This window comes from Rattus norvegicus, chromosome 9 (genome assembly GCF_036323735.1).
Source record: "Rattus norvegicus strain BN/NHsdMcwi chromosome 9, GRCr8, whole genome shotgun sequence".
Taxonomy (NCBI): domain Eukaryota; kingdom Metazoa; phylum Chordata; class Mammalia; order Rodentia; family Muridae; genus Rattus; species Rattus norvegicus.
The window spans coordinates 95,307,884-95,333,195 of record NC_086027.1 but is presented as its reverse complement, the minus strand read 5'-3'; the positions used below and the strand labels follow the sequence as shown (position 1 = coordinate 95,333,195).

The following is a 25,312-nucleotide window of genomic DNA, read 5'->3' as shown; positions in this document are numbered from 1 at the left end:
CTCCTGTCAGACCCAGCCCAGTGAATTTGGTCCTAGCCCTGCAAGTACCCTGGCTTTTGAGAAGAGAGAGGAAGAAAGGTGGAGTATTACATCAAACGAATGGGAAGGTACTGCTGAAGGAACATATTTGTGCTGTGACATCCAGCATGCTGGTTAAAATGGGTTACACTTTTTACATTCTAGACCTCAAAAAAAGCCAAGACTCTACACTTATATCCTACACCCCTAGTTCCTAGTGCTTTTTAAAAACAAGGCCTGTTTTCATTTTGTGTGTATGGTGTTCTGCCTGTGCACGTGTCTGCATCATATGCATGGGCGTTTTGCAAAGCCAGAGGAGGGTGTTGTGTCACATGCAACTGGAGTAACAGATGGTTATGAGTGTCGAATCGGTGCTGGAAATCAAACCCAGATCCTCTGGGAAAGCATCCAGCGTTCTTAACCACTGAGCTGCTTCCACACCCCACCCCCATCCCTTTTTTTGAGATGGGATCTCACTATGTGCGCTGACCTCAAACTTACAGAGATCCATTTGCCTCTGCCTCCCTAGTGCTAGGATTAAAGCCGTGCTCCACCACATCCAGCTCATGTTCCCTTCTTTTAAGAGAGTTCCCCACATCTCTTACTAACCTTCTAGAGAAAGCTCACAAAAGAGAAGACGTTGGAGCTGGAAAAATAGCTCACTGATTAAGAGCTGCTTTTATAGAAGACATGAATTAGTTCCGTTCCCAGCACCCACTGTCTGGGAATCACAACCACTTATAACCCCAACTCTAGGGTTTGGACACCCCCTGGTGGCCTCCCAGGCATCCTCACTCATGTGCACATAACCCACTCCCAATACACACACACATACATACACGCGTACATATGTACATACATACATACATACATACATACATACATGCACACAGTTAAAAATAATAAAAATAAATCTTACAAAAAGACAGGAGGAAATGTTCTCAGGCCTCAAAGGGTAAAACCTTGCCTAGTTAATGACATCATGAAAAGCAGATCCTTAGGGCTTCAAAGTGACTTATCAAAAATGCTCAAAGTCATGTGACCACACCCATCACCAACCACTCAAGAAGTCCCTCTCTGTCTCTTTATTCCTATTCCTTTATTCCTCTATCTTCTCCCAAGAATGATTGCTCCCCAGGAGCCCATCAGGATCAACAGAGAATACAGCTCCATAAACAGCATGACCCACATGGCTGACTCCAGGGCGCAGGAGTGATTGGTTGGCTCAGTCTGGCAAAGGCAAGTAGGGGCGGGGGTCTCCAGGGAATGGCAGGTCAGGCACCTGGTTGTAGTGGGCCATGAGGAAGATGCCAGCAGTGCCGCAGATGAAGAGGGAGAGCATGGCTAGGAAACAGACTCGGTCCAGCACTCGGCCCACCAGCAACCACTCCTCATTCCCCTGAGGGCAACAACACATTGTGTGGTAGGGGTGTGACCAGGGGCAGCAGCCAGCCTGGCTCCCTCTTTCATTGTTAAATCTCCAGCTGGCCTCCATTCTCCATTCAGCCTTCTTACCTCTGTCTAGGTACCAACCTGTGTTCTTTTATGGTCTGTGACCTGTTGACCCTTCCTCCTCCCACTTCCCACCTCTGCTTTTTCTCACCTCTGCTTTTTCTATCACTGAACCTAAACTGAAAACCCCATCCATCTGGTCCCCACACTACACTTGGGGTACTTGCCCACCGTGTCCTGCTTACACTGTCAAAGTGACTTTGCTGGTGTCGGGCACGCGCCATGAGGTTACAGGCATCCACACAGGCCTGGATGGCCGGGGAGGCTTGCTTCAGGCTGCCACAGAACTCCTGGCTCTGCCTCATTTCTGGACCATTCTCTGATGGGGAAATAAAGTCAGTGGAAGAGAGTAGACTGGGATGTGACTTCTTCCCAGAGACCTGGGCTCTTTCTCCAACTTGAACACTTGCCCTACACTTAGCTGCTGTAACCAGCTCTATATTCACTGGTCAGGATTAACCCCTTGGGCCTCACCTAACTTCTCCAGTACTGCCTGCACCAATCCATTGCGCTGCCTTTGCCTAAAGAGGAGTTCGCTTCGAGGCAAACAGAGGTCCCCTTCCTCTCGAGTCATGATGGGCCACCCTGAGGAAGAGCCATTCTGGAGTCGCAGCCGGGCATCCTGGACAGCAGCAGGAGCCCGAGGATGCACATGCATCCGTAACAGCTGGGGCAGGAGCCTCAAAAACACCTGTAGAGGGGATGTTGTGGAAGGTCTTGCCTGCTCAGCTGGGCAAGCTTGGGAATGGGTATGGAGGCAGTGCCTGAGGGGAAGCAGCCGGGGCCTGGTACAGCTTGACTATTTTCTCCTGGACATAGAACTTGAGGTCCAAGCTTTCAAGACCTTCAGAACCACCAGCACTTATTTCAGACAGACTCTCACCCTTTACCCCTTGCTAGAATAGTCTAGACTACCTGGGATGTACCTAGGGAATCTACATCTGTAACATGATTCTCAACTGACTGCTGCAGGTGAGGCACAATCTTCCCTTTTCTGCTTTCTGAGAACTGGGTAATACTGGGTAAGCTGCCTAACCCCTTTGTGTCTTTGTTTCCCTATCTGTTAAATAGAGACGATACACCAGTACCCACTTAAGCGTCTTATGTAAAGTAGATAAATTAGCCACGCAATATTAATGCCCCTGGGCACTGATGTTATCATTTGCCTATGTTAGCATAGATTTGCAGCTAAGTTTGAGAATAGGGACAGGGATGTGCAGGGAGTCACAAGTGATTGGGAAGGACAGATGGACACCCGAGTGGGCAGGGAAGTAAGTATCTTGCCTTGCGGACCCCCCGGGCCATGGAGTGTGTGTGTGGGGACCTCAAGGACACATTGAGCACGACCACAGAGTTCACAACGATGAGGATGGTCACCACCATGAGGAAGGTCAGGTACCTGTCCAGGGTCAGGCAAACAGGAAGCTGAATGTCCCTTAGGCACCTCAGACCCAGATGCCACCCACCCTGCTTCCGTCGGGTTCCTAGGTCATGTCGGAAGCCTCAGAAGGGAAGGGTTGTGTTGGGGATATAGCCCCCCTGGTAGGCACTTCCAAACAAGGCCATGGTCTTAAACAAGGGCAAGGGGTGGGAAGCAGACGTGAGGACTAGCCTTACTTGCTGATGAGCGGCACTGCCTGGGAGGTCTCAGGCACCTTCTTAGCCACGAGGAAAAGGAAGACGGTCTGGGCCAGGAGCACGTTGGTGGCCACTGTGCACTTCTGGCCGCCCGCTGCCCATGACCAAGATGCTCTCAGAACAGGTTCCCCACTCCACCTCCACCCCTTCACCCCTACACCCCAAGGGACCCCCTTATCCCACAGGGAGTCCACTGCCCTTGTCCTAGGATTTTGGTGTCCTGTGCCATGAGCAGGGCCTGCCCTGTACTCCCCGAGAGCGTCTATACTGCTGCCCTCCCACAGACCCAGGTACCCTTGGCAGGAAGGAAGTAGATGAGGATCGCAACTGAGGAGATGAGCACACAGGGGACGATGATGTTGATGACATAGAAGAGGGGCTTGCGTTGGATGAGCAGGTAGAACACCACCTTCTGGTGGCCTGCCTCCTCTGCTGGAGTCACAGGATCCAGTAGCATTTTGGCTGGTCGATGCCGGATGGCCCATTCCCCATTCTCTGTGGGGAGCAGAGGGGAGGTGACCTGCATAAATGTGTGGCCCGAACAACCAAGTCACAGGGACAGCATGCACTTTATCAAGCGTCAGTATACAGGGATCAAGTGGGATTGGAGATTGACTATTGATCCCCCTCCCAAAGTTAAAGTATTGTAGAAAAAGTCAAAGCCTCAATGGATCCTTGTCTGTGGTATATGTGTGCATGCACGTGTATGCACAAACATATGCATATACTCACATGTATGTGTGTGCATAGATATGTGTGTGTGTGTGTGTGTGTGTGTGTGTGTGTGTGTGTGTGTGTGTGTGTAGACATGGAAGCCGGAAGTCAACATTAGGTGTCTTCCTTGGACACTCTTCACCTTTTATGCTGAGGCAGGGTCTGTCACTTGAACTTAGAGCTTTGCCCTGGGAATCCTTGGTTTCTATCTGATTGTGCTGGGATTACAGATAGGCTGCCATTTCTAACCACCATTATGTGAATTCTGGTCTTCATATATGTGCAGTAAGTGCTTTTACCCCATGGAGCCATCTTCCCAGCCCTCTTGTGGTTTTCTTTAAAGACAGTCTTACTCTGTAGCCTAGGCTAGCCTCAAACTTTCAATCCTCCAGAGGGTCGGAAGCACATATGTGTGTCACCATATCTGGATTTCTGTTGGGATCTTTTGAGAACCATATTCTATGATACATAGTAGTTTTCACCTTGAAGCACCTAATGGGATGGGTCATAGCCTTGAATGGGCAGGGGATCCCAACTGGGGTTACCTGTGAAAGCCTCGGGGTCAATGAAGATCCACTCAATGGCTTGCCCATCCTCCTGGCTCAGCTGCAAGTTGATCTCGCTGGTGCTGTAAGTCTGGGACCTGTGGGTCAAGGGTGGAAAGAGGTAAGTAAAGCAGGGAGACCTGCTCATGAAGCTGCAGACATGGTCGTCTGAAGACAGCTATGGGCATTGGCCTTTGACATATGCAGTGTCACACTCTGTATTCTCCAGCAAGCCCTGGTGTTAGCATGCAGGGCCAGGGGAACACAGGCTCTTTGGGGGTTCTGCCTGGCCAAAGAGTTCAGAGCCACCCTGTCTCTGAAGACAAAGACCACAGGGTAGAAATACGAGCCTATTGGAAGAGGACACTTGGGGTCCTGCCAGCTTCTCCCAAAACCTCCCTTCACTGCTTGTGCATGAGGAAACTGAGCCCAGTGGGCCCAAGTTTGGCTCAGGTGACATACTGGTTTTGGTCAGGTGTCTCTTTTCCAGGATAGCCTGCCTGTGTATGGTTCTCTGTGTATACAGGCATACCTGTATGTTCTCACCCTCACACTAAAGACATTAGTGTCTCCCCTTGGGACCCAGGCAGGAAGCTAGAGTTATGGAGGACAGGTGAGAGGACTTTAGTAGGAGGCTCAGATGTCATCATCTAAGCAGGCCCAGGTGGTGGGTCCAGGCCACCCAGCCTTGAGGAGCCTCCGATGCTGCTCTTCCACCTCCACCCAGACCCATCCTAAAGCATCCCGAAGCCCCCTAACACCATCAATGGTCTCACTGGAAGACGAGGGAGCAGTTCTGCCAATCGAAGGGGAAGTAGGTGACAGAGATGGAGCAGGAGGAGCGGAAGATGGCAGGCGGCAGCCAGTAGATACAACCATCAGGGGACACGAGCACATTGCAGTAGAGCGCCACCTCGAAGACACCGTCCACACTGTGTGCATAGGGCAGTGTATAGAGCTAGGGGCAGAGATTCCCACAGCCCCAGACTAGCTCTCTGCTTTGCATGGATGGGGTCTGAGGGCACCAGTCCCCCTGCCAGGCACATTTCTGAGGGTCTAGCATCTAATCTCATTCATGCACCACCCCAGAAACCTCTGACTCATCTCCACTCTGGACCTGAGATGAGTAGAGAGGTCTGAGGGAGACAGCACCCCAACAAACACCGCATAACCCCTGTTTCTCTTCCTCTGCATTAATGACTACAATAACGGCAAAATAGTTAACATTAAATTCTTTTGGAGTGACTGACACTGATTGAGCCATTTTTGTGTCTGACCTGATGACCTCTAATTGTTTCTCTAGCTGTTAAAATTGGCTGCAGGTTACAGGGATGGGAAAAGCCTGTCACCACCACTCCCCTCCCCACATGGCTAACACGTTACAAGAATTCAGGACTAGAGTCAAGTCTAGTGGTCCTGGGCCCGTGTCCGAGCTTCAGTCGGGTGCCGTCCCACCCTCAGCCTTGCACCCTACAGCACCCTGCTCTCTTTTTGTTTTTGTTTTTTTTTTGGTTCTTTTTTTTCGGAGCTGGGGACCGAACCCAGGGCCTTGCGCTTCCTAGGTAAGCGTTCTACCACTGAGCTAAATCCCCAGCCCCCCTGCTCTCTTTTTGTTCTTTCTCTAACTTTCCTCATTCGGCTGCGCCCTGGTATCCTTCATTTTCTGCCCACCCAGGTCCTCACTTGTTTCCCAGCACGATATCGGGCTGCCAGACCATGGTAGATGGCACCCTCAATATCCACAGGCCTTCGTAGTCTTTCGGGTCCCAGCGTAGGCGATAGTCGCACCATTGCTGTGGGTGAAGAGGCAGTTGCCAGGCCTTTGCCTGGCACTACACAAGGCTAGAGAATGGCAGACCAGCAGAGAGGGCCCAAGAGATTGAGGGGGAGGGGGAGGGGGACACAATAAGCAGACCGATACAGCAGGTGATGCCTTACCATTTCTATCCAGACATTAGTCGTGAGGGCCTCCTCTCGCTCATTCTAAGGTACAGAAGAGAGTTAGGCTAAAACTCCCAATACCTTCCTCCCCGAGGTTCTGATGTCTCCACCCAACACTGATAGAGAACCAGGAGGCTCTCAGCCTCCCAGCACCTGGTAGCCACAGGGATTTCATGAGTCCTGGCTTCCCTACTGTAGGACTCTGCTGTTCTGAGTGCTAAGGTTAGATCCCTTTTCTGGGGCCCCGTGTGATACCCATCATCCCCTCACCCCTCGCCCCAGCCCCCAGCTTCCCTCCCCCCTGCCTCTTCCCCACCCCCCTTGCTCCTGCAGCTCACAAGGGAGATGAGGTTGGTTAAGGTAAGCTTCAGGCTGACATTAACCACATCTGAGTCACGCTCAGCCGGCCGCAGATGGGGGTCGTAGTTGCGCATCAGGTCCGCAAGCAGCCGCTCCTCTTGGTTGCGGCTCCGGGCCCCTGAAACAGACAGGGGGACCATTCCAGAGGGGAGGGAGGCACAGAGGGATAAAGTGGAGGCAGGGGGTGGAGCTAGGACTAGGCAGAACACCGATAACCCCCAGACCCTCCATCCACCGTACTCCTGATCTGTTCCTTCCACGCCCCCCGCCCCAGGCCTCAAATCCCTAGTATTTCACCCAGGCAGGTAGCCAGCAGCAGCAAGAGGAGCTGAGGTCCCTGGCCCCCGTGCATGGTGCCTCAGTTCTGCCCAGTGATGAGTAGGACAGTAGCTTTACAGGTCTTGGGGTTGGGGGGTTGGAGTGTCCTGTGTCAGCCTACACGCCCCTCCCAGCCAACCCTGCCAGCTCTATCAGGCCCCACCAGCTGTCTGACTACTTCATTGTCAGCTGTTCCCAGGGTATGTACAATGCTGGGCTCAGATTACGTGGGCCAGCCAAGGGAAGAAAGATGGAATAGTCCCGTCAGAGGCAGGACACCCTCAAACTTAGACACTTCGGTCCTTCACCTATTTTCCCCGCTAGGAGACTCAGCAAATGCCCAAGGACAGATGGGTGTGGGTGGGTGCTGTGGCGGCTGGTGGTGACGGATCAGGAACCCTCATTCTGTACCAGGGAAGTGTGATTTACACACAAGGATCTCCGTGACTGTGCCTTAGTACCTCAACCCTTTGCTACCAGCCTCTGTAGTCACTCCAATAGACCAAGACACAGGAAGGAAGTGCCTACAGGATGTCTAACTGTTGATGGTGTCGTATCCTGTTTTCTTTTATAAGTGCGGGCACAGGGCTGCATTTTGGGAGGCCTGTGACCCATAGGCCACAGGCTGAAGAATGCTGTCTGTGTGTCAGAAAACTATGGTATTGACAATCAGGGGACCATGGCAGCTTCTCCCGTGCCCTGAGACAGGGGACACAGACTCACTAAGCTTTAGGAGGGCTGAGAAGGGTCTGGAACATGGGGGGTTCTTGTGACTAGGCCAGCTGTGAACAGTGGCTTGTCAGCAGGGCTGCAGTTCATAAAATCATCGGACCGATAACAGCAGGTCCTGCGCAAACCTGGGGACACTCAAGGATTTAACAAGCTGCCAGGAGGATTCATGGTCCACTGAGGCAGACAGGCCAGACTTGAGGATGTGTTCCCCAGAGCCAGAGAAGGAGAACCAGAGTGGAATGAGCCCCATCTACTTCTAGGCTTGTCCCCATCAAAGGGTGGGGTTGAGGCTGCTCTGGGAGCAGTGATTTGCTGCTGGCTGTGCCAATACTTGGGCCACCTGTCATGTGGCCAACTATTTCAAGCAGTCTGGCCAGTGTGTATCAGTATGCAGCCCCTAAGTGCTACCACATGGGCAGCTGCACCAGGTGGCGTAGGGCATTGGATATCTCTGAGTGCCTAGGAGAATATGCTCAGCCCTAGCAGATTTCTAGCAGATTTCTTGAGCGTTCACATGTTATAATGTGTGTGTGTTTCAGAAACAGGAAGTCAGGCTCAGAACCTGATCCCTGGAAAGGGTTCAAGTCCTTAATGTCCCACTAGGACTCTATGGGTCAGGGAGAGGCTGGCCTCGAACTCAGGGACCCTCCTGCCTCTGTCTCTGACTCTCAACACCCATGCAGCCCGCTTTTGCCAAAGATCAGCAAAGGTCTCTATAGTCAGGAAGTGATATAAGCAGCGGCTGTCTGCCATTCCTCTAGCCCTGCCTCAAGAGTCTGGAAGAGAAGTGTGTTATGCTGCTTTTCCCTCCTGGTATGTACTGTGGTGGCTCCCTCCATGTGAAGACTGTCACTGTCCTCCGTGCTTTGGGAGAGAAGACTGGGATCTGGCTTGTCATTCTCTGCAGGGCAATTCATTTAGGGAGGGGTGGAGTCTCCTGGGAGAGTCCAGTTTGAAGAGGAAAGACCAACGAAGAGAAAAACATATGTGTGGGTCTCTCTTTGTTCCAGATGTTTCTCTCTTGCCTCAGCCTATCACCAAGGCCGGAAGAGTGACCCCTCTTCAGCACCACAGGAAGTCGTTTCATAATGCAGCTCCAGTGCTGTACAAATGGTTGTCAGGCTTCATCGACCAGCGGGTGGTAACAAGAAGTCTATCCGTGTATAGTCCAGGCATACATTTTCATCCACATATTTTCGGTCTGGGGCCGGCTCAACCCACAGATTTTGAACTTACAGATATGGTTCACTTCTCATTGATCAAATTGTTACATGGCTACATTGATTTACAAAGGAGCCTGCTTAGTTGTTATTGTTGTGCGTTCTTCTTTGATTATTGTCAACTTGACCCAAACTAGCATTACCTGGGAAGAGGAACCTCAGTTAAGAAAATGCCTCTGAATTAGTTATGGTTTTAGTGCTGTGAACAGACACCATGATCAATGTAAGTTTTATAAAGGACAACATTTAAGTGGGGCTGGCTTACAGGTTCAGAGGTTCAGCCCATTATCATCAAGGCAGGAGCATGGCAGCATCATCCAGGCAGGCATGGTGCAGGAGGAGCTGAGAGTTCTACATCTTCATCTGAAGGAAGCCAGGAACAGACCGAGCATCCTCAGGCAGCTAGGAGGGTCTCCAAGCCCACCCCACAGTGACACACTTCCTCCATCAAGGCCACACCTTCTAATAGTGCCACTCCCTGGGCCAAGCATATGCAAATCATCACAGCCTCCAACCAGATTACCTGTTGGCAACTGTCTGCAGGGCATTTTCTTGATAAGTGATGGATATGGATGAGCCCAGCTCGCTGAGGGCAATGGTACACCTGGGTAGGTGATTCTGAATTGTATAAGAAAGCAAGCTGTGAACAAATCAAATCCAGTAAGAAGCACTCCCCCATGGGCTCTGCTTCAGTTCCTGCCCAAGGTTCCTGCCTTGAGTTCCTGGCCTGATTTCCCTCTATGATGGATGGACAACAACTGGAAGTTGAAATGAGCCCTTTCCTCACCGGGCTGCCTTTGGTCATGGTGTTTGAGCACCGCAACAGGAACCCTAAGACAAGGTGGTTCAGGGGTTTATGGAAAGTCACTTTTTAAAAAGTTTATATTATTAGCTGGGGGAGGGGGACACACCTTTAATCCCAGCATTCTGGAGGCAGAGCCAGGCAAATCTCTGAGTTTGAGGTCAGCCTGGTCCTATCAGAAGAGCTGGGGCTGTTACATGGAGAAATTCTGTCTCAAAAAATTTTATATTTTTATTGTGTGATTATGTGTATGAAGAGCGTTCACATGTTATAATGTGTGTGTGTGTAGAGTGTGTGTGTGTGTGTAGGTCAGAGAGTAACACGGGGAGGGGGCTTCAAGGTAGGGTTTCTCTGAGTTGCCTTGGCTGTCTTGGAACTCACCCTGTAGACCAGGTTGACCTTGATCTCAGAGGTCCTCCCGCTCCTGCCTCCCAAGTGCTGAAATTAAAGATCTGTGCTACCATACCCGGGCTAGAGAGCAACATCTTAGAATGTGTTCTCTCCTATTTTTACATAGGGTTGGGGGATCAAACTTTGGTTATTGGGCTGTCATGGCAAAAGCTTTCTGCTTACTTGCCCCCAACCCCATTTTTTTCAAAGCCTACTATTTTGCAATTAACTAATAAAATAATTTTTGGATACACAGTCTTGTGTAGCCCAGGCTGGCCAAGAGTCAACTGTGTGGCTAAGGAAGAAGTTGAGATCCTAGGTCTCATGCCTGTACCCTCTCAACTGCCATAATCACCAGACTGGATTTTACATGGTGGTGTGGTGCTAGAGACCAAACCCAGGGCTTTGTGCATACTAGACGGTTGCTCCACAAACTGAATTTGTGGGAAAGCTTTGCTTCATGATAAAAGGGGTAATAAATGGTAGGCCCCTCTCCTACTAGAACACAGATGTAAGCACGGAACTGTGGCAGTTAGCCGCCAACTTGAGCCAGCCAGCATGAATAACACTGCCAGTAAGATGTGGCAGTCAGTTTTTTTTTTGTTTGTTTGTTTTTTGTTTTTTGTTTTTCTTTTTTACAAGGGAGCCAGTGCAACAACCATCACCACCATCACCACCTCACCTCTAAGTTCTTACTATGTCGGGGAAGGGACACCTGCTGGCTGAAACTGAGGCTACGACTCATCGCATTTTGTCCCTGAAGCCCAGTCCACTCCTGACTAGTGTGCTACCCATTGAGAAGATGAGCAGCTCTATTGGACTGGGGTGTATAGGTTACCCTGTTTGTGAATGTGATGTCCTGAGCCAAAAGGAGATGAGGCTCCAAGTCAACCATAGAGGACCAGTCCTGACAGCACCCCCATGGTGCTGATGAGCTACACAAAAGGCACTCTTGATTGGGTGTGGCGTTTGGGGGTTGTCATCTCTGGAGAGTCTACAGTCTCTTCAACTGGAACAAGGCGGGACCCGTTGCCAGCAGCATTGCTTCAGTGGCAGAGAGACGCTATGAAGACCTCTGTCAGATTTGTGTAGAGGGGTGACGGGGTAATTCTGAGGAGTCCTGGACTCCCTGCTTGTCTGGTGTGTTTTGGATCAAGATGCTTTTCTAGAATGTTACCTTGCCTTTGTAGACAGTTCATGCTGGATGAAAGTAGGGTTTGTTTTGGGTTGAAATGGGCTTTCCTTTTTCTCAGTCATATCTCAAGATTCAAAACCTCCCCTGCTGCTGTCAGGACCAAATGATGGAACCACTTTTCTCTGGGAAAATATTTTAAGCTGTGAAGCCCTTACTGCACAAAGAATTGAATACTTGGGCCACCAGCCCCTATTCTTGGCTTCTCTCTGCCACAGGACTAGGCTGGGATACAGGAGTACTGGGTATAAACCTCTCTGACTCATGTCCTGCAAACCAAGCCCACAAATGAGGTCCATGGTCACCCTTGGAGTATGCTAATGGAGTGGAAACTTAAGGGTTCTTTGGAAAGTCAGTTGTGTTGGCTGGTGTTTTGCAGGGGCAAACACGGGAAGGAGTGTTTTCCTGAAGTGGACACAGGAAAGGCAGACTCATGAAGGAACTGTTTGCTGAAGCAGACACAGTTGAAAGGATGTTCTGCTGAATCAAGCACATGAAAGGACACGTGATGAAGGATTCTTTGCTAACAACATACATGTGGTTCGTCCTACACTACATAGCTAAGCTACATTTGTCAGGATGCCATAGAGAAAAATGCACCAAAAACCACACCACTTTTGATGGTGTTGCCTCTGCTTCTTGCTGCTCCTGAGGACTCGGGATAATTGGCAGGATGATGTCAGCCGAGACAAGACATATGCTGAGGCAAGACCATAGGGCACATGTGATCTTTGAGGGGTATAAATAGGACTCGATGGACAGTGATGGGGGCTGGGCTACGCTTGCTTATAGAGCTAGGTGTGCAACGCTTGTGGATCTCCTGTCTTTGCTGATCTTGGCTTCCCTGAGAGAGGCACAGGCGAGAACTTCTCCTGGTCCCTCCAGCTGACTAGAACCAAGGCTGAGGCTTGGCTGTCTCTGCTAGGTCATGTCACCACTGTAGCTAACCCAATTCTACTAACCTGGACTGCTGGTGTATCTGTGAAGTGTTTGTGAGTGGATCGAGCTGCCACTGCTAACCTGTGAACTGAACTGCCAATTTCCAGGCAGCACAGATGGGAGTTGCTCCAAAGAACCTTTCTAAACAGACCCGCCCCCATCCCTACCCCATATCCTTTCCTTTCCACTACCTCTGGTGGGTGGTGGGCTACGAGGGAGGTTAAAGAGTTGAAGAACCATCATTAAAAACAGGATTTGAAAAAAATTAAAGGTACTAAAAATTAAGTTTCTAGAACACAGGTACCTTAACCCCAGTGAGCAAGTTCAATGTTAGCGACAACCTGTGAGCAGGGTTCCTATGTGCATAAAAGACTGAAACTAAGGGTTAGGGTGCAGCTAACTGATGGGGAGGCTTTCACAGATGCACAGGCCTATGGGTTCCACCCCTGGCATCATAAAAGACTACAATAGGAGCGGTGGGTCCCTGAAGATCTTATGATAAGTGAAGCGAATTACCACAAACTCTCTGCTCCCACACGCATTTATCCCCAACAGTTTCTGAGGGTCCTGAACCCAGAAGTAGCTCAGCTCTCATCTAGAGGTCCTACCAGAGTAGAACGACCCTCTTTCTAGTTTACCTGCCAGTGTGGCTCTTGTTAGGTGGACCCTTCTGCAGACTGCAGAGTCTCAATAGGGTGGTCAGCTTCCAAAGAGAGTGGGAGAGTTGAAGGGAGAGGCCACAGTGGTGTGTGTGTGTGTGTGTGTGTGTGTGTGTGTGTGTGTGTAGCCCAGGCTGGTCTCATCTGTCTGCCCCTGCTTCCACAGTGGTGTGTGTGTGTGTGTGTGTGTGTGTGTGTGTGTAGCCCAGGCTGGTCTCATCTGTCTGCCCCTGCTTCCACAGTGGTGTGTGTGTGTGTGTGTGTGTGTGTGTGTGTGTGTGTGTGTGTGTGTAGCCCAGGCTGGTCTCATCTGTCTGCCCCTGCTTCCACAGTGGTGTGTGTGTGTGTGTGTGTGTGTGTGTGTGTGTGTAGCCCAGGCTGGTCTCATCTGTCTGCCCCTGCTTCCACAGTGGTGTGTGTGTGTGTGTGTGTGTGTGTGTGTGTGTGTGTGTAGCCCAGGCTGGTCTCATCTGTCTGCCCCTGCTTCCACAGTGGTGTGTGTGTGTGTGTGTGTGTGTGTGTGTGTGTGTGTGTAGCCCAGGCTGGTCTCATCTGTCTGCCCCTGCTTCCACAGTGGTGTGTGTGTGTGTGTGTGTGTGTGTGTGTGTGTGTGTGTGTGCTTCCACAGTGCTGGGGTTATAGGTATGCACCATCATGCAGGAACAGCCATCTTAGAAGCTGTTCTCTGAGGAGCACAGCATCATTTCTCCCTCATTCTACTTGCTACTCTGAACTGCCAGGTACAGGGTGCGGGGACTGTCTCAAGATATGAATTGAGAGGTGAGCTTTGCAGGCTAGCCTAAGGCCTAGTCTCCTTGCTCCTGTGATTGATGGGACTCGGGATAGATCTGAATGCCCCTTCCCTAAGGACAGGGTTGAAGACCAAACTCAATAAGAAAACTGGGTACACATTTAAATTTGAACTTCCGATGAATGATGGATAAATCTTTATCACAAGTGTACCTCAAATATTGCTAGATAACCCTGGTTTGGAGAGCCCGGGGCTAGGAGGAAGGGACTTGGGGGTACGTACATTAGAGGGGCTGGGTATATGCTCTAGGATGTGTGACACACACTGATGGGGCTTTTATTGATGCCAAGAATGATCCTCCCACACCAGTCCCCTACTTCTCAGAAGGACCCAGACAGAACGACCAAGCAATTGGGGCCTGAGAGATGATGACCTGGACAGTCTGCCATCATGGAAAACCTCCGTCCCTGGGGAATGGAGAGGAGTCACCCTCTCTGGGCCCCAGGTGGGTAATGGAAGGAAGGCAAGGAAACAGGAAGTTCAGATTCTGGCCTGCTCTGGAAGAGAGCGAGGCAGAGGAGCAGCTCAGGCTGAGGGACCCTCTCACAGTGCTCTTCCCAGGAAGCCAGTCCCAAGGTCACATCCCTGGCCCGAGCAAGGCCATGCTTCTCCCCACAGCCCTGGGTCTCCTCCCCACCATGTCCACTCTCAGCCAATCTCAAGTGTCTCTCTCCTTTATTTAGAAAGGAATTGCTCCTGGGAGGGAGCTCTTCCTCCCATGACCTCAGCCCAGCCACACAGCCCCAGATAGGCACAAGCTCAAGGACAATTCTCAGACCGCCGTCTGCCTGACTGTTTTACTCATGCCTGCTCTAAATGAAGCGCCTGTCCTGTTCATCATAGGAGAAGGGGTCCCCAGGGAAAGGCTGGGGTGGGGGCTGGTTGTAGACACCCTGCAGGAAGATCCAGGCTGTGCCCACCACCATGACGGGCGTCACCACAAACAAGCAGAGACGGTCCACTGTGCGGGCCACCTGGTTCCAGTTGTCCTTCTCCTATAAGTAGGGTCAAGACACCATGGAGTAAGGAAGGGCTTCAGACTGCAGACTCACACCCCTAAGCTAGGACCCAGAAATGGAAGCTCATAGGCTTGGCTTCTATGTGTCTGTGGGGTCACCTCAGGCTTACGTCAGCAGGGTAGGTCAGGACAGGATGCCATTACTCCTACTAGGGACTCAGGGCTGCTTCTAGCCACATGGGAACAGGAGGATACAATGGAGAACCGTTAAGAAGTTGCCTAAGAATAGACCACCCAGTCTTTCAAAGGCATGGTGCTGGGCTGGGGGTACAGTGCTTTCTTTTCTAGCGTATATAAGGCCCTGAGCACCACAAAGGTAACATAATAATAAAACAAATACCATAAATAAATATATAATAAAATATATTCATATGTAACATACCATATAATATGTAAAATATTTGTTATATGTTGTTTATTAATTCCTATTTTTATAAAATATATTTACACAATATAATTGTATAATAAATATACAATATATAAATACACTGCATATGGTATATAAAGATTATGAATATAAAAGTAAATAACTATAATAAATAGATTGTCTCTGGAGTATCTGAGTAGAAGATGTACTTAAAATTGTCCTGGTCAAGTAGGGCTGTCTGTCTGTGTGTACCACAGTCTGTTTGGCCCAGTGTGATGCTGTGGGATTTCACAAAGGAATTCTGCCTTCCTGGGAGAATGTACACCAAGGGTCCTACCCACCATGCATCTCTTCATCTAAGTTGACATGTGTATATGAGGGGAAGACAGAATTCACTTGATCCCCAGTGTACTCGCACATCTGATCCCATGGTCACTCACCTCATTGTAACTGTTCTGGTCCCTCATGTGGTTGACGATGAAGTTCGCCCCATCCACGGCTGGCTTCATCTCATTGAAAAGCTCCTGTTGGACCTGCTCAGAGCTTGCTGGTGGCTTGCCTGTGGACATGGGCCAGGGGCAGGCGTGATGCCTATCCCTGACCACCTCCCACACATGGGCCAAGCTCCACAGCTACCAGAACTCACGGGCTGTGGTGAGGCGCCGGGCCAGCCCATGCCGCTCTGATTGCTTCTCAAACATGAGGTCACTGCGGGACTTAAGTGAGAAGTACTCCTCTGCCTTGGAGATGTATCCCAGAGAGCTGGTCCTCCGGATAAGAGCCCTGGGGCCCGGGTCTTCTTCTTCTGGGCGGGACATGTGCAGGAGCTTGGGCAGAGTCTCCAGGAAGAACTTTAGCAGTCAAGGGGACACAAGACAGACCATTTCACAAATGTGGAGTCATCTTTATACACTCTGATGAACCCGGTTGCTAAGCAGAGCTCCCAGGCTGACCCCATCGTCTGTCTCCCAGATTCCCCACTGACTGATGTAGGATGCTTTCAACTGTCCTTCATTACTCATAGCAACAGCGGAACTCAGTCACTGAAAATAAATCTTTTTTTTCTTTTGTTTTTTGTTTTTTTTCGGAGCTGGGGACCGAACCCAGGGCCTTGCGCTTGCTAGGCAAGCGCTCTACCACTGAGCCAAATCCCCAACCCCCTGAAAATAAATCTTAAGAACAAAAGGAAACTGAGAGTGGGGATTACATGCCTTTAATCCTAGCATTCAGAAAGTTGAGGCAGGAGAATTAAAAGTTTGAACATACGTTTTATCACTGATCCTCCTCTTCCTCCTCTTCCTCCTCTTCCTCCTCCTCCTCTCTCTCTCTCTCTCTCTCTCTCTCTCTCTCTCTCTCTCTCTCTCTCTGTCCCTCTGTCTCTCTCTGTGTGTCTCTCTCTCTGTCTCTCTCCCTCTCCCCCTCCCCCCTCTAAGTTAGCGTCTCATGTATACTAGGATAAACAGATATCACTGTGTAGCTGAGGATGACTTTGAACTTCTGATCCTCCCACTAGGCTAAGGGGGGTTCACACTCAGTATTGGGCCTTGTGCACCCTAGGCAAGCACTGTGCCAACTGAGCTGTGTACCTGTGCCCCTCTCCTGTTTATGAGTTATACAGTAAGACCCTGTCTCAAACAAATAAAAGCCGAAATGTTGAGCTCTTCCTTCAGTCAATTAGAGACAAAACCCATTAAAGGGCTGCAGAATCATCATCTGGAAGATGACTTGTTCCAGAAGAACCCGTTGGCCCACAGTGGCTTAGAGCACAGATAGTCTTGTCCCAAACACCCTGTCCCCTGTGTCCTCACCTGCTTACTTTTACCTTTTGTTTTAATTTTAAAGTTATATTTATCCATGTACACATGTATGTGGGCACATATGTGTGCAGGGGTACACATGCCACGGTGCTCTCGTGGAGGAGGTAGGGAGGAGCATCCTGTAGGAGTTGGTCCTCCCCTTACACCACATGGGTTGTGGGGATCAAACTCAGGTGGTCAAGCTTGGTGGCAAGTGCTCCAACTCACGGAGCTATCTAACTGTCCCCTTATCTGTCTGTCTATCTATCTATCTATCTATCTATCTATCTATCTATCTATCTATCTATCATCTATCTATCTATCTAAGTTTAGCAGAGCTGAGGAGCTGACCCAGGTCCTCAATCTAGGCAACAAGTCTGGAGATTCTGAGCCTGGTGCTTCTGATCACACCCATCACCCTCACAGATCCCCCTGGCCAGGACTTGGGTCCCATCTTTTATCAAAATCTCACCTTCTTGACTCCCTCAGACAGAACATGCGTGCTGGGTGTTCGGAAGTGGATGTTGAGCACGATGACGCAGATCACCACAACCATGGTGACCAGCACCATGCCAAAAAGCAGGAACCTGAGGACACACAGCGTGCCTGAGGGAATGAGGGCAGCGGCGTGGGCAAGGCTAGGTGTGGGCAGGGCTATAGATACTCACTTGCCTACCAAAGGAATGGCCATGGATGTGGCCGGCAGCCTCTTGGAGATAAGCAACAGGAAGACAGATTGGGCCAGGAGCACTGAGATGGCCACCGAGGTCTTCTCTCCACCTGGACAGGCAGACCTAGCTGGAGGCTCACACTTGGAGTCCACAAAGTCACCCCATGACAGGCCTCGATACCAATGTTCACAGTGCCACGATACATATCATAGGGTATGGCATCCTGTGCCTGTCTTTAAATCCTGGCACCACAGCTTATTAGCTGAGTAGTCTAGGCAAGTAGCCTGAACTCAAACTCTCTGCCCTTTTCTCAAAACATTGCAAGCATAGAACTTGTTAGGTGAGCTACGCTAACTGTTATGTATCCCCAGCCCCTCAGAAAGCTCTCAGGCATCCTGGTAGAACTCTAGCATGCAGTTCCTAATCCAAAGACCAGCCAGGCCTGCCTGCTATCCCTCAGTTCTTATACAGAACATCATCCATGGTCATTTCTCCCCCCACCTTAAAGAGCAGGGTTAGGACTGGGAACACCTGTGCTAAGTGGCCTTGGGAGAGGCTGGCAGGGAGCCAGGGAGTGGGACATGAGGCTCACAGTCGCCTGGCAGGTAGAAGACCAGGTTGATCATGAAGGAGATGAGCACACAGGGTACCAGGATGTTGATGATGTAGAAGAGCGGCTTGCGGCGGATGATGAGGTAGAAGGTGACGTCTTGGTGGTTGGTGCTGTCCATTGGGACACTGGGGTCCACGTTGACCTTGGCTGCCCGGTGAACTATTTCCCACTCACCGTTCTCTGAGGGAGGTACAAGGATGGCTCAGGATCAAGATGGAGGAGGGAAACCATGGGGTTAAGGAGCCTTAGGACAGAATGAGGGTCTGAGATGGAGCAAAGCAGGCCAGGGTACTGTCTAAGGCAGCTGAGGCATGGAGAAATTTTGGGTACTGTGGGGTCCATCTCTGGGGTTGGCTGGCAGGGTCAGTTTTTGAGGAAGGAGGTTTTCTTTGTGACTTTTCCCAGAAGGTTATTTTATTTATTTGCTTGTTTGTTTATTGTTTCTTCTCTCCTTGGAAAAAGACAGAAGCTGAAGCCACACAGGGTTCAAATGAGGAATATGTTTTGGCTTAAAAGCTATAACAAGGGACTGGAGAAATAGCTCAGCAGTTAAGAGCACTGGCTGCCTTTTCAGAAGTCCTGGGTTCAATTCCCAGCACCCACATAGCCACTCGCAATCATTTATAACTATAGTCCTCTACATGTAGTCCCACGTAGTGCCATGTAGTCCTATACATGTAGTCCCTTGCCCTCTTCTAGTATGCAAAGCATGTATGCAGTCAAGATACCCAGATACATAAAATAAATAGTAAATCATTAAAAAGCTATAACAAATCAAAAGTATGTTGCATGACAATTAAAGAGAGAGTTTTTAAAAATCACTGTCTGGGGGCTGGGGATTTAGCTCAGTGGTAGAGCGCTTACCTAGGAAGCACAAGGCCCTGGGTTCGGTCCCCAGCTCCGAAAAAAAGAACCAAAAAAAAAAAAAAAAAAAATCACTGTCTGGAGCGGATGAGTCAGGCGGTATCTGCCAAGCCTGGTGACTTGAGTTCAGTCTCTGGGAAGGAGAGAACTGACTGATGCAAATTGTCCTCTGACGTGGACACATATGCTATGGGACACGTGTGCATGTACGTACGCACACACACACACACAGAGAGAGAGAGAGAGAGAGAGAGAGACAGAGAGAGAGACAGAGACAGAGACAGAGACAGAGAGACAGAGACAGAGACAGAGACAGAGACAGACAGAGACAGAGACAGAGACAGAGAGAGACAGAGAGAGAGAGAGACAGAGAGAGAGAGAATAAAATGTAGTACCTTAAAAAAAAAAACAAAAAACTAAGGGGCTGGGGATTTAGCTCAGTGGTAGAGCGCTTACCTAGGAAGCGCAAGGCCCTGGGTTCAGTCCCCAGCTCCGAAAAAAAGAACCAAAAAAAAAAAAAAAAAAAAAAAACTAAAACAAATGCTCTTGGTCTTTGAGTTTGCAGTTCAGGCTGATAGCACTATGTCAGAAACAGTCAAGGCTGCCTTTGAACTCATGATCCTCCTACTGTGGCCTCTGGAGTACTGGACGTACAGGCATATATCACCACACTGACTTTTTTTTGTTATGTATGTGTGTGTGTGCGCACAAACATGTGTATAGGTCAGGGCATAACTTATAGAAGTTGATTTTCTTCCACTGTATGGGCTCCAGGAATTGAACTCACAGCCTCAGCTTTAGCAGCAAGCACCTTTACCTGCTGAGCCATCTCATTAGCCCTGTTTCCGTTGTTTTTGAAGCAAGGTCTTGAGGTGTAACCCTGGATGGCCTGAAACCCCTGTGTAGACTAGGCTGGCTTTGAAATTGGGGCAGTTTTTCTGTTTTTGCCTCCTGAGGGCTGAGATTACAGGCATGTGTGTTACCGTGACATTTTGAGTTTGTCTTCTAAGTCTAGTGACAGTACTTGGCTGTCATTCCTTGGTCTAGCTCTTCGGGAGGACATCAGATGAGTATAATACTCTCACTAGGATATCCCAGCCCTGAAACCGGAAGAGCGTTCTTCTTCTGGACAGGGTTGAGCAGGGAGCCCCACAGAGCTGAGCTAGTCATGGATAGGGTTGGTGATGGCTTACATCCATCCATGAAACCCCCCAGCCCCACCCTCAGTCTCTGCAGGCTTCAGAAGGTCTGCTCCCAGATGCATTGGCTACATCTATCCTCAGAGACCCTGCTATACTCAAAAGTGTCTGCTGTGTGTGTGTTTGGGGGCGGGGGTCGGAGTGATGAGGGGGTTCCTGTTTCCCTTCAGCTTTGCTCTGGGGCCTCTTTGGATCAGTGACTGTAGGTGGGTAGTGTGTAGGCTGTGCCCCAGCTGTGAGTGTGTGAGGTGCTAGTGCAAGTGAACTTCCACAGATGTGTGCATCTACGGGGCCCATCCACCATGACTTCTAAGGTACCTGTGAAACCCTCAGGGTCAATGATGATCCACTCGATGGGGTAACTGCGGTTGTCTTCCTCCTCCTGCTTCAGGCTAAGTCTGATCTCCTTGGCGGTATACTTGAGTGAACTGGAGAGAACAGTGGCTGTAAGTCTCTAGATGGAGCTTCTGCGGGCAGGAGGTGGTGGCAGGGGTGGGAGGGCTAGTTGGAGAAGGCTATAGACTGAGCATGGGACCAAGGCCTCTGCCTGAAAGCATTCAGTTCACCACTTCCAGTCCATGGCTGGGTGCCCTGGACTGAGAGACACTCAGGTGCAGGTGAACGCACCTGAATTTGAGGGAGCAGTTCTGCCAATCAAAAGGGAAGTAGGTGACCGAGATGGGGCAGGAGGAGCGGAAGATGGCGGGTGGCAGCCAGGTCACATGGCCCGAGTCAGAAACAAGCACATTGCAGGCGTAAGAAATCTGGAATGAGCCGTCATTGCTGTGGGATGGAGACCATAATCACTGTGTGCCCTGGCCAGCCAGGACCAGAGAAGGCAGGAAAGGAAGGTGGGCAGGCAGGGCTGGAGGCCCAGGCTGAGGGGCATAAGGAAGGGAAGCAGGTGAGGCAAGAAGGGCGGGGAAGGTTCCTCTCAACTTGTTCTCCAGTACAATTTCTGGTAGCCACACCATGTCAGAGGGCAGGCGCAGGACGGTGATGTTCCCAAACTCGTTGGCATTCCATTGTAGCCGGCTGTCTATCCATGCCTAGAAGTCCATAAAAGACGTCAGAAGTGGCTTTGGCCACTGTCCACCCTCCCGGTGGTCCCTACTTCTCCAGGGAAGTCTGAACAAAGCCCGAGAGTTGGGACAAAAGGAATTTGGAGATAGGTAAAGAACAAGACTCAGGTCTGTCAGGACAATTGTGTAGGACACACATTACACCACTAAGGGGCACAACTTCCATACCAGGTTGGCTCGCTTCTATGTTGAGAACCTCTGCCAGTTCTGATATTTTGATCAGAAGAGTGTCCTCTAATGCAATCGGTGCTTCAATCCCACCTTTAGCCCCAGTGCTTGGAAGGCAGATGCAAATGAATCTCTTAGTTCGAGGCCAGCCTGGTCTACTTCATAAGTTCTAGGCCAGCCTGGGAAATAGGGCCAGAGAACCCCATCTCAAAACAATGACAAAGCAAATTGGGACAGAGCAGCAATTTTAGCAGAGAGGAAACCCTGGTCTTCTGGGACATGTCCTCAGAGCTAGCAAGAGGCCTCAGTGGAAAAGGGCAGCTGAGTTCTCTGTAGTCAAGATCCCCCAAAGGAGTGTCCCCAGGAACTTGTGGGTCTCTAGCATAACTAGAGATAGCATAAGGGGACCTGGAACCTGCGGTGTGGGGTCCTTACGTGATCTATCCACACATTGGTGGTGAGGGTCTCCTCCACTTCTTTCTGTAATCAAACAAGAGGGTTGTATCCAAAGGTTCCCAACCACCTTTCACCCAAATTCAACCATCAGAATCTAATCTGCCTGGTTCCCAGGGCAGCTGGAAGGACCAGGGCCCACTAGAGCAACCAATCGAGGTGGGTCAGCAGACTATGGAAGCGAAGGGCAGAGGCTGTTGATGTGAGGCCTGGGGGGAGCATGGGCATAGCTTGACAGTGGCAGGCAGAGCTGATGGCTTTGAGTGGCTGTAGGCCTGTGGCACCATCCGGCATAGAGGGTAGTCATGCGTGTCTCCCAGAGGACGACCTGGTCAGGAGCCTTTGAGCAACTGCTCCTTCTTGCCTTCCTCTTCCCAGCCCAGGTTACCCCACGAAGGTCCACTCACCAGGGAGATGAGGTTGGAGAGGGTCAGACTTAAGGCGACATCCACTATGTCCTCCTTTCGAGCCACCGGCCGAAGTTCTTTGTTGTAGCCTTTTTCCTCAAACAGGTGCTGGATCAGCCTTTGTTCCTCATTCAGGCCCCAGCTGCCTGGGAGGGTTGGGAGAGGGACAGGGTGCTGGTCACTGGACCTAGGAAGGAAGCTTCCCTGTGGTCCTGCTGGGTCAGCCTTGGGCTGAGCAGAGCAGAGGAAAGCCAGCTGCACCCTGAGAGTGGGATATCTAGGGTTAGAAAGGGCCGAGTGGGAGTGGGAATTAGGCATGATGTGAGGGTGGGCACCATGCGGTGAGGGGCCCAGGTGGGCATAGAAGGCCCCCAGGAAGGGAGTCATTTCCACCCTTACCACACACAACAAGGGCAGCCAGCAGCCCCAGTGTGGGCACAGGCCCTGCCATCCCCACCTCCGACTGACTGGGGTTTATGTCTCCCCTTCAGCCTGTTGGCTGTGGAATGAGGCAGGCAAGGGGACAGGTGCTGGCGGCTTAGGGGTTTGGAAAGAAGAGGCCGGAAACGCAATCTGATACTTGAAGGCTGGTGATGAGAGGGTGGGGTTTGCCAGCTAGGGCAGGAGCCTAAGGGCAGAATGCAAAGATCCCAGGCAGGGACTGCCACTGCTAGTTGGTAGGGTGGGGCCTGGTAGGGTAGGGTGGCAGAGGGTGGGGGACAAATGGTGTGTGTGTATGTGTCTCTGTGTGTCTGTGTGGCATGCTGGTAGCTGTGGATAGGGTGGTGACACATAGGTCAGTTACTGCCACTTCAGTCCTTGAAGGACTGAAGTGAAAGACATGTTAGCAGCTGCCCTGCGTCCAGCTTCTTTTGTGCATGTGGTATATGTGTATGGAGTGTGTACATGTGTGTACGGAGTGTGTATATATGTGTATGGAGTGTGTACATGTGTGTCTGTTTGTAGGTGGTTCTGTGGAAATCAAAGTCTATTGTTCACCATTTTATCTTTTTTGCATTTCTATTCTATTTAATATTGGGGTGTGTGTGTGTGTGTGTGTGTGTGTGTGTGTGTGTGTGTGACAGTTGTTTTTCTCTCTCTCTACAGAGGGTTCTGAGGTGAGCCCAGGCTTGTACAGCAGGCAACTGTTACTTATTGCACCATCTTGCTGGTGCTGTACCTGTACTTATGTATTTTCCCCCGTCTTTAAAAATATTACACTTAACCCAGGAGTGGCAGTGCACACCTGCCTTAGTCAGGTCTTATTGCTGTGAACTGACACCATGACCAATGTAAGTTTTATAAAGGACAACATTTAATTGGGGCTGGCTTACAGGTTCAGAGGTTCAGTGGTTCAGGTGGGAGCATGACAGCATCTAGGCCGGCATGGTGCAGGAGGAGCTGAGTTCTACATCTTCACCTGAAGGAAGCCAGGAACAGACTGAGCATCCTTAGGCAGCTAGGAGGAGGGTCTCCAAGCCCACCACCACAGTGACACACTTTCTCCAACAAGGCCACACCTCCTAATAGTGCCACTCCCTGGGCCAAGCATGTGCAAACCATCACAACACCTTTAATCCCAGCACTTGGAAAGAGAGGGTGGATATCTGTAGTTCAAGGCCAGCCCCATCTATATAGTGAGTTCCAAGACAGCCAGGATGTTATACAGAGAAACCATGTCTCAAAAACAAAACAAAACAAAACAAAAAAAAAACAAAAAAAAGAAAAGAAAAGAAAAAAGAAATAAGTAAATAAATGAATAAAACCTGTCCATCCATCTATTCAGTGTGTGTCTGCTCAATTCATGGCATGTGTGGAAGTCAGAGGAAACTTGAAGGAATTTTTTTTCCTTTTACTATGTGAGTGGGTCCCAGGGATCAAACTCAGACCACCAGGCTTGGCAGTAAGTGCCTGTACCTGCTAAGCCCATTTCTTTTCTTTCTTTAATTTGAACTGAAGTCCCCTTGCCACTCCTGCATCTATGAATAGCCAAAACCCAAGGGGAAGGGGAAGGAAATCCACTGGGGCAAGGAGGGGTCATTTACAGAGTTAGACATGCCCATTGTATGGCTAGAGGTAGGGATAGACAGTTTGAGGAAGGGCTGTACTCTCTTAGAGGGCAGAGCGGCAGTCCTGGTCTGGCAGGGTCTTGTCACCTGCTGAACCTCCCTGCTCTGCTCCAGGATGGTATCTTGGTCCTCACCCAGCCAGAGGAGCACAGCCTCTCTCTTCACCCCCTTTGGCATGGTTGACTTGCATACCAAATCACTTGCCTGTCATTGATCGATCACCTAGTGAGACACCAGAGGCTATGTTTTCGGAAGGGAGATGAAGACAAGGAAAGCTACGAAAGAACCAAGGCTCTGGAGCTGCTGCGGCTGCTGGCATCCAGCTGAACTCCCCCACCTTACTTTTCAAGACAGGGCCTCTTCACTGAACCCAGACATCACCTGAGGGAGCTGGAGTGGTCAGTGAACTCCTCAGATCTGTCTGCTCCCCACTGCCCTGCTTCTTGGCCAGGGCTGCACTTTCCTGGTGTGCTGCTGCTCCTGGGCCCTGAGGACCTGAACCGTATGCATCGAGTACTTTACCCACAGCTATCTCTCCCAGCCCCTGGTTTTGTTTCTTTTTATGTGTGTGTGGGGGGGATGGGGGGTGGTCTTACTTTGTAGCCCAGGCTAGCCTAGAGCTACAATGTAGATCATGTTAACTTCTAACTCATTGCAATCCTGCCTCTGTCTCCAGAGTGCTAGTACCCCAAGTACGTATGAGCCACCACTTACAGCTCCTTCCAGCTCCTTTGTGGTCTCTGTTACCTGCTTCTGGAGGTTGGCCCCTGTCCCACTCCCATCTAATGCCAGCTCCTTCCCATTCCAGTAAAGT

General features: G+C 50.3%; 2 protein-coding genes across 2 annotated transcripts; both read right to left on the bottom strand.

The window, feature by feature from the left end:
* Positions 1-1,103: 1,103 nt before the first annotated feature.
* On the bottom strand, positions 1,104-7,212 carry Chrng (cholinergic receptor nicotinic gamma subunit). The gene is given in 12 exon segments (NM_019145.1): positions 1,104-1,417; positions 1,716-1,849; positions 2,005-2,221; positions 2,815-2,929; positions 3,148-3,262; positions 3,463-3,663; positions 4,428-4,525; positions 5,204-5,359; positions 6,111-6,220; positions 6,366-6,410; positions 6,707-6,846; positions 7,026-7,212. Coding segments are annotated over 12 exon segments (1,560 nt in total). The 5' UTR covers positions 7,081-7,212; the 3' UTR covers positions 1,104-1,243.
* Positions 7,213-14,461: 7,249 nt separating this feature from the next.
* On the bottom strand, positions 14,462-22,880 carry Chrnd (cholinergic receptor nicotinic delta subunit). Its single transcript, NM_019298.1, is given in 12 exon segments — positions 14,462-14,786; positions 15,617-15,735; positions 15,823-16,027; positions 17,445-17,559; positions 17,641-17,752; positions 18,236-18,436; positions 20,638-20,747; positions 20,947-21,102; positions 21,259-21,368; positions 22,005-22,049; positions 22,430-22,575; positions 22,829-22,880. Coding segments are annotated over 12 exon segments (1,554 nt in total). The 3' UTR covers positions 14,462-14,603.
* Between the last annotated feature and the right edge of the window lie 2,432 nt (positions 22,881-25,312).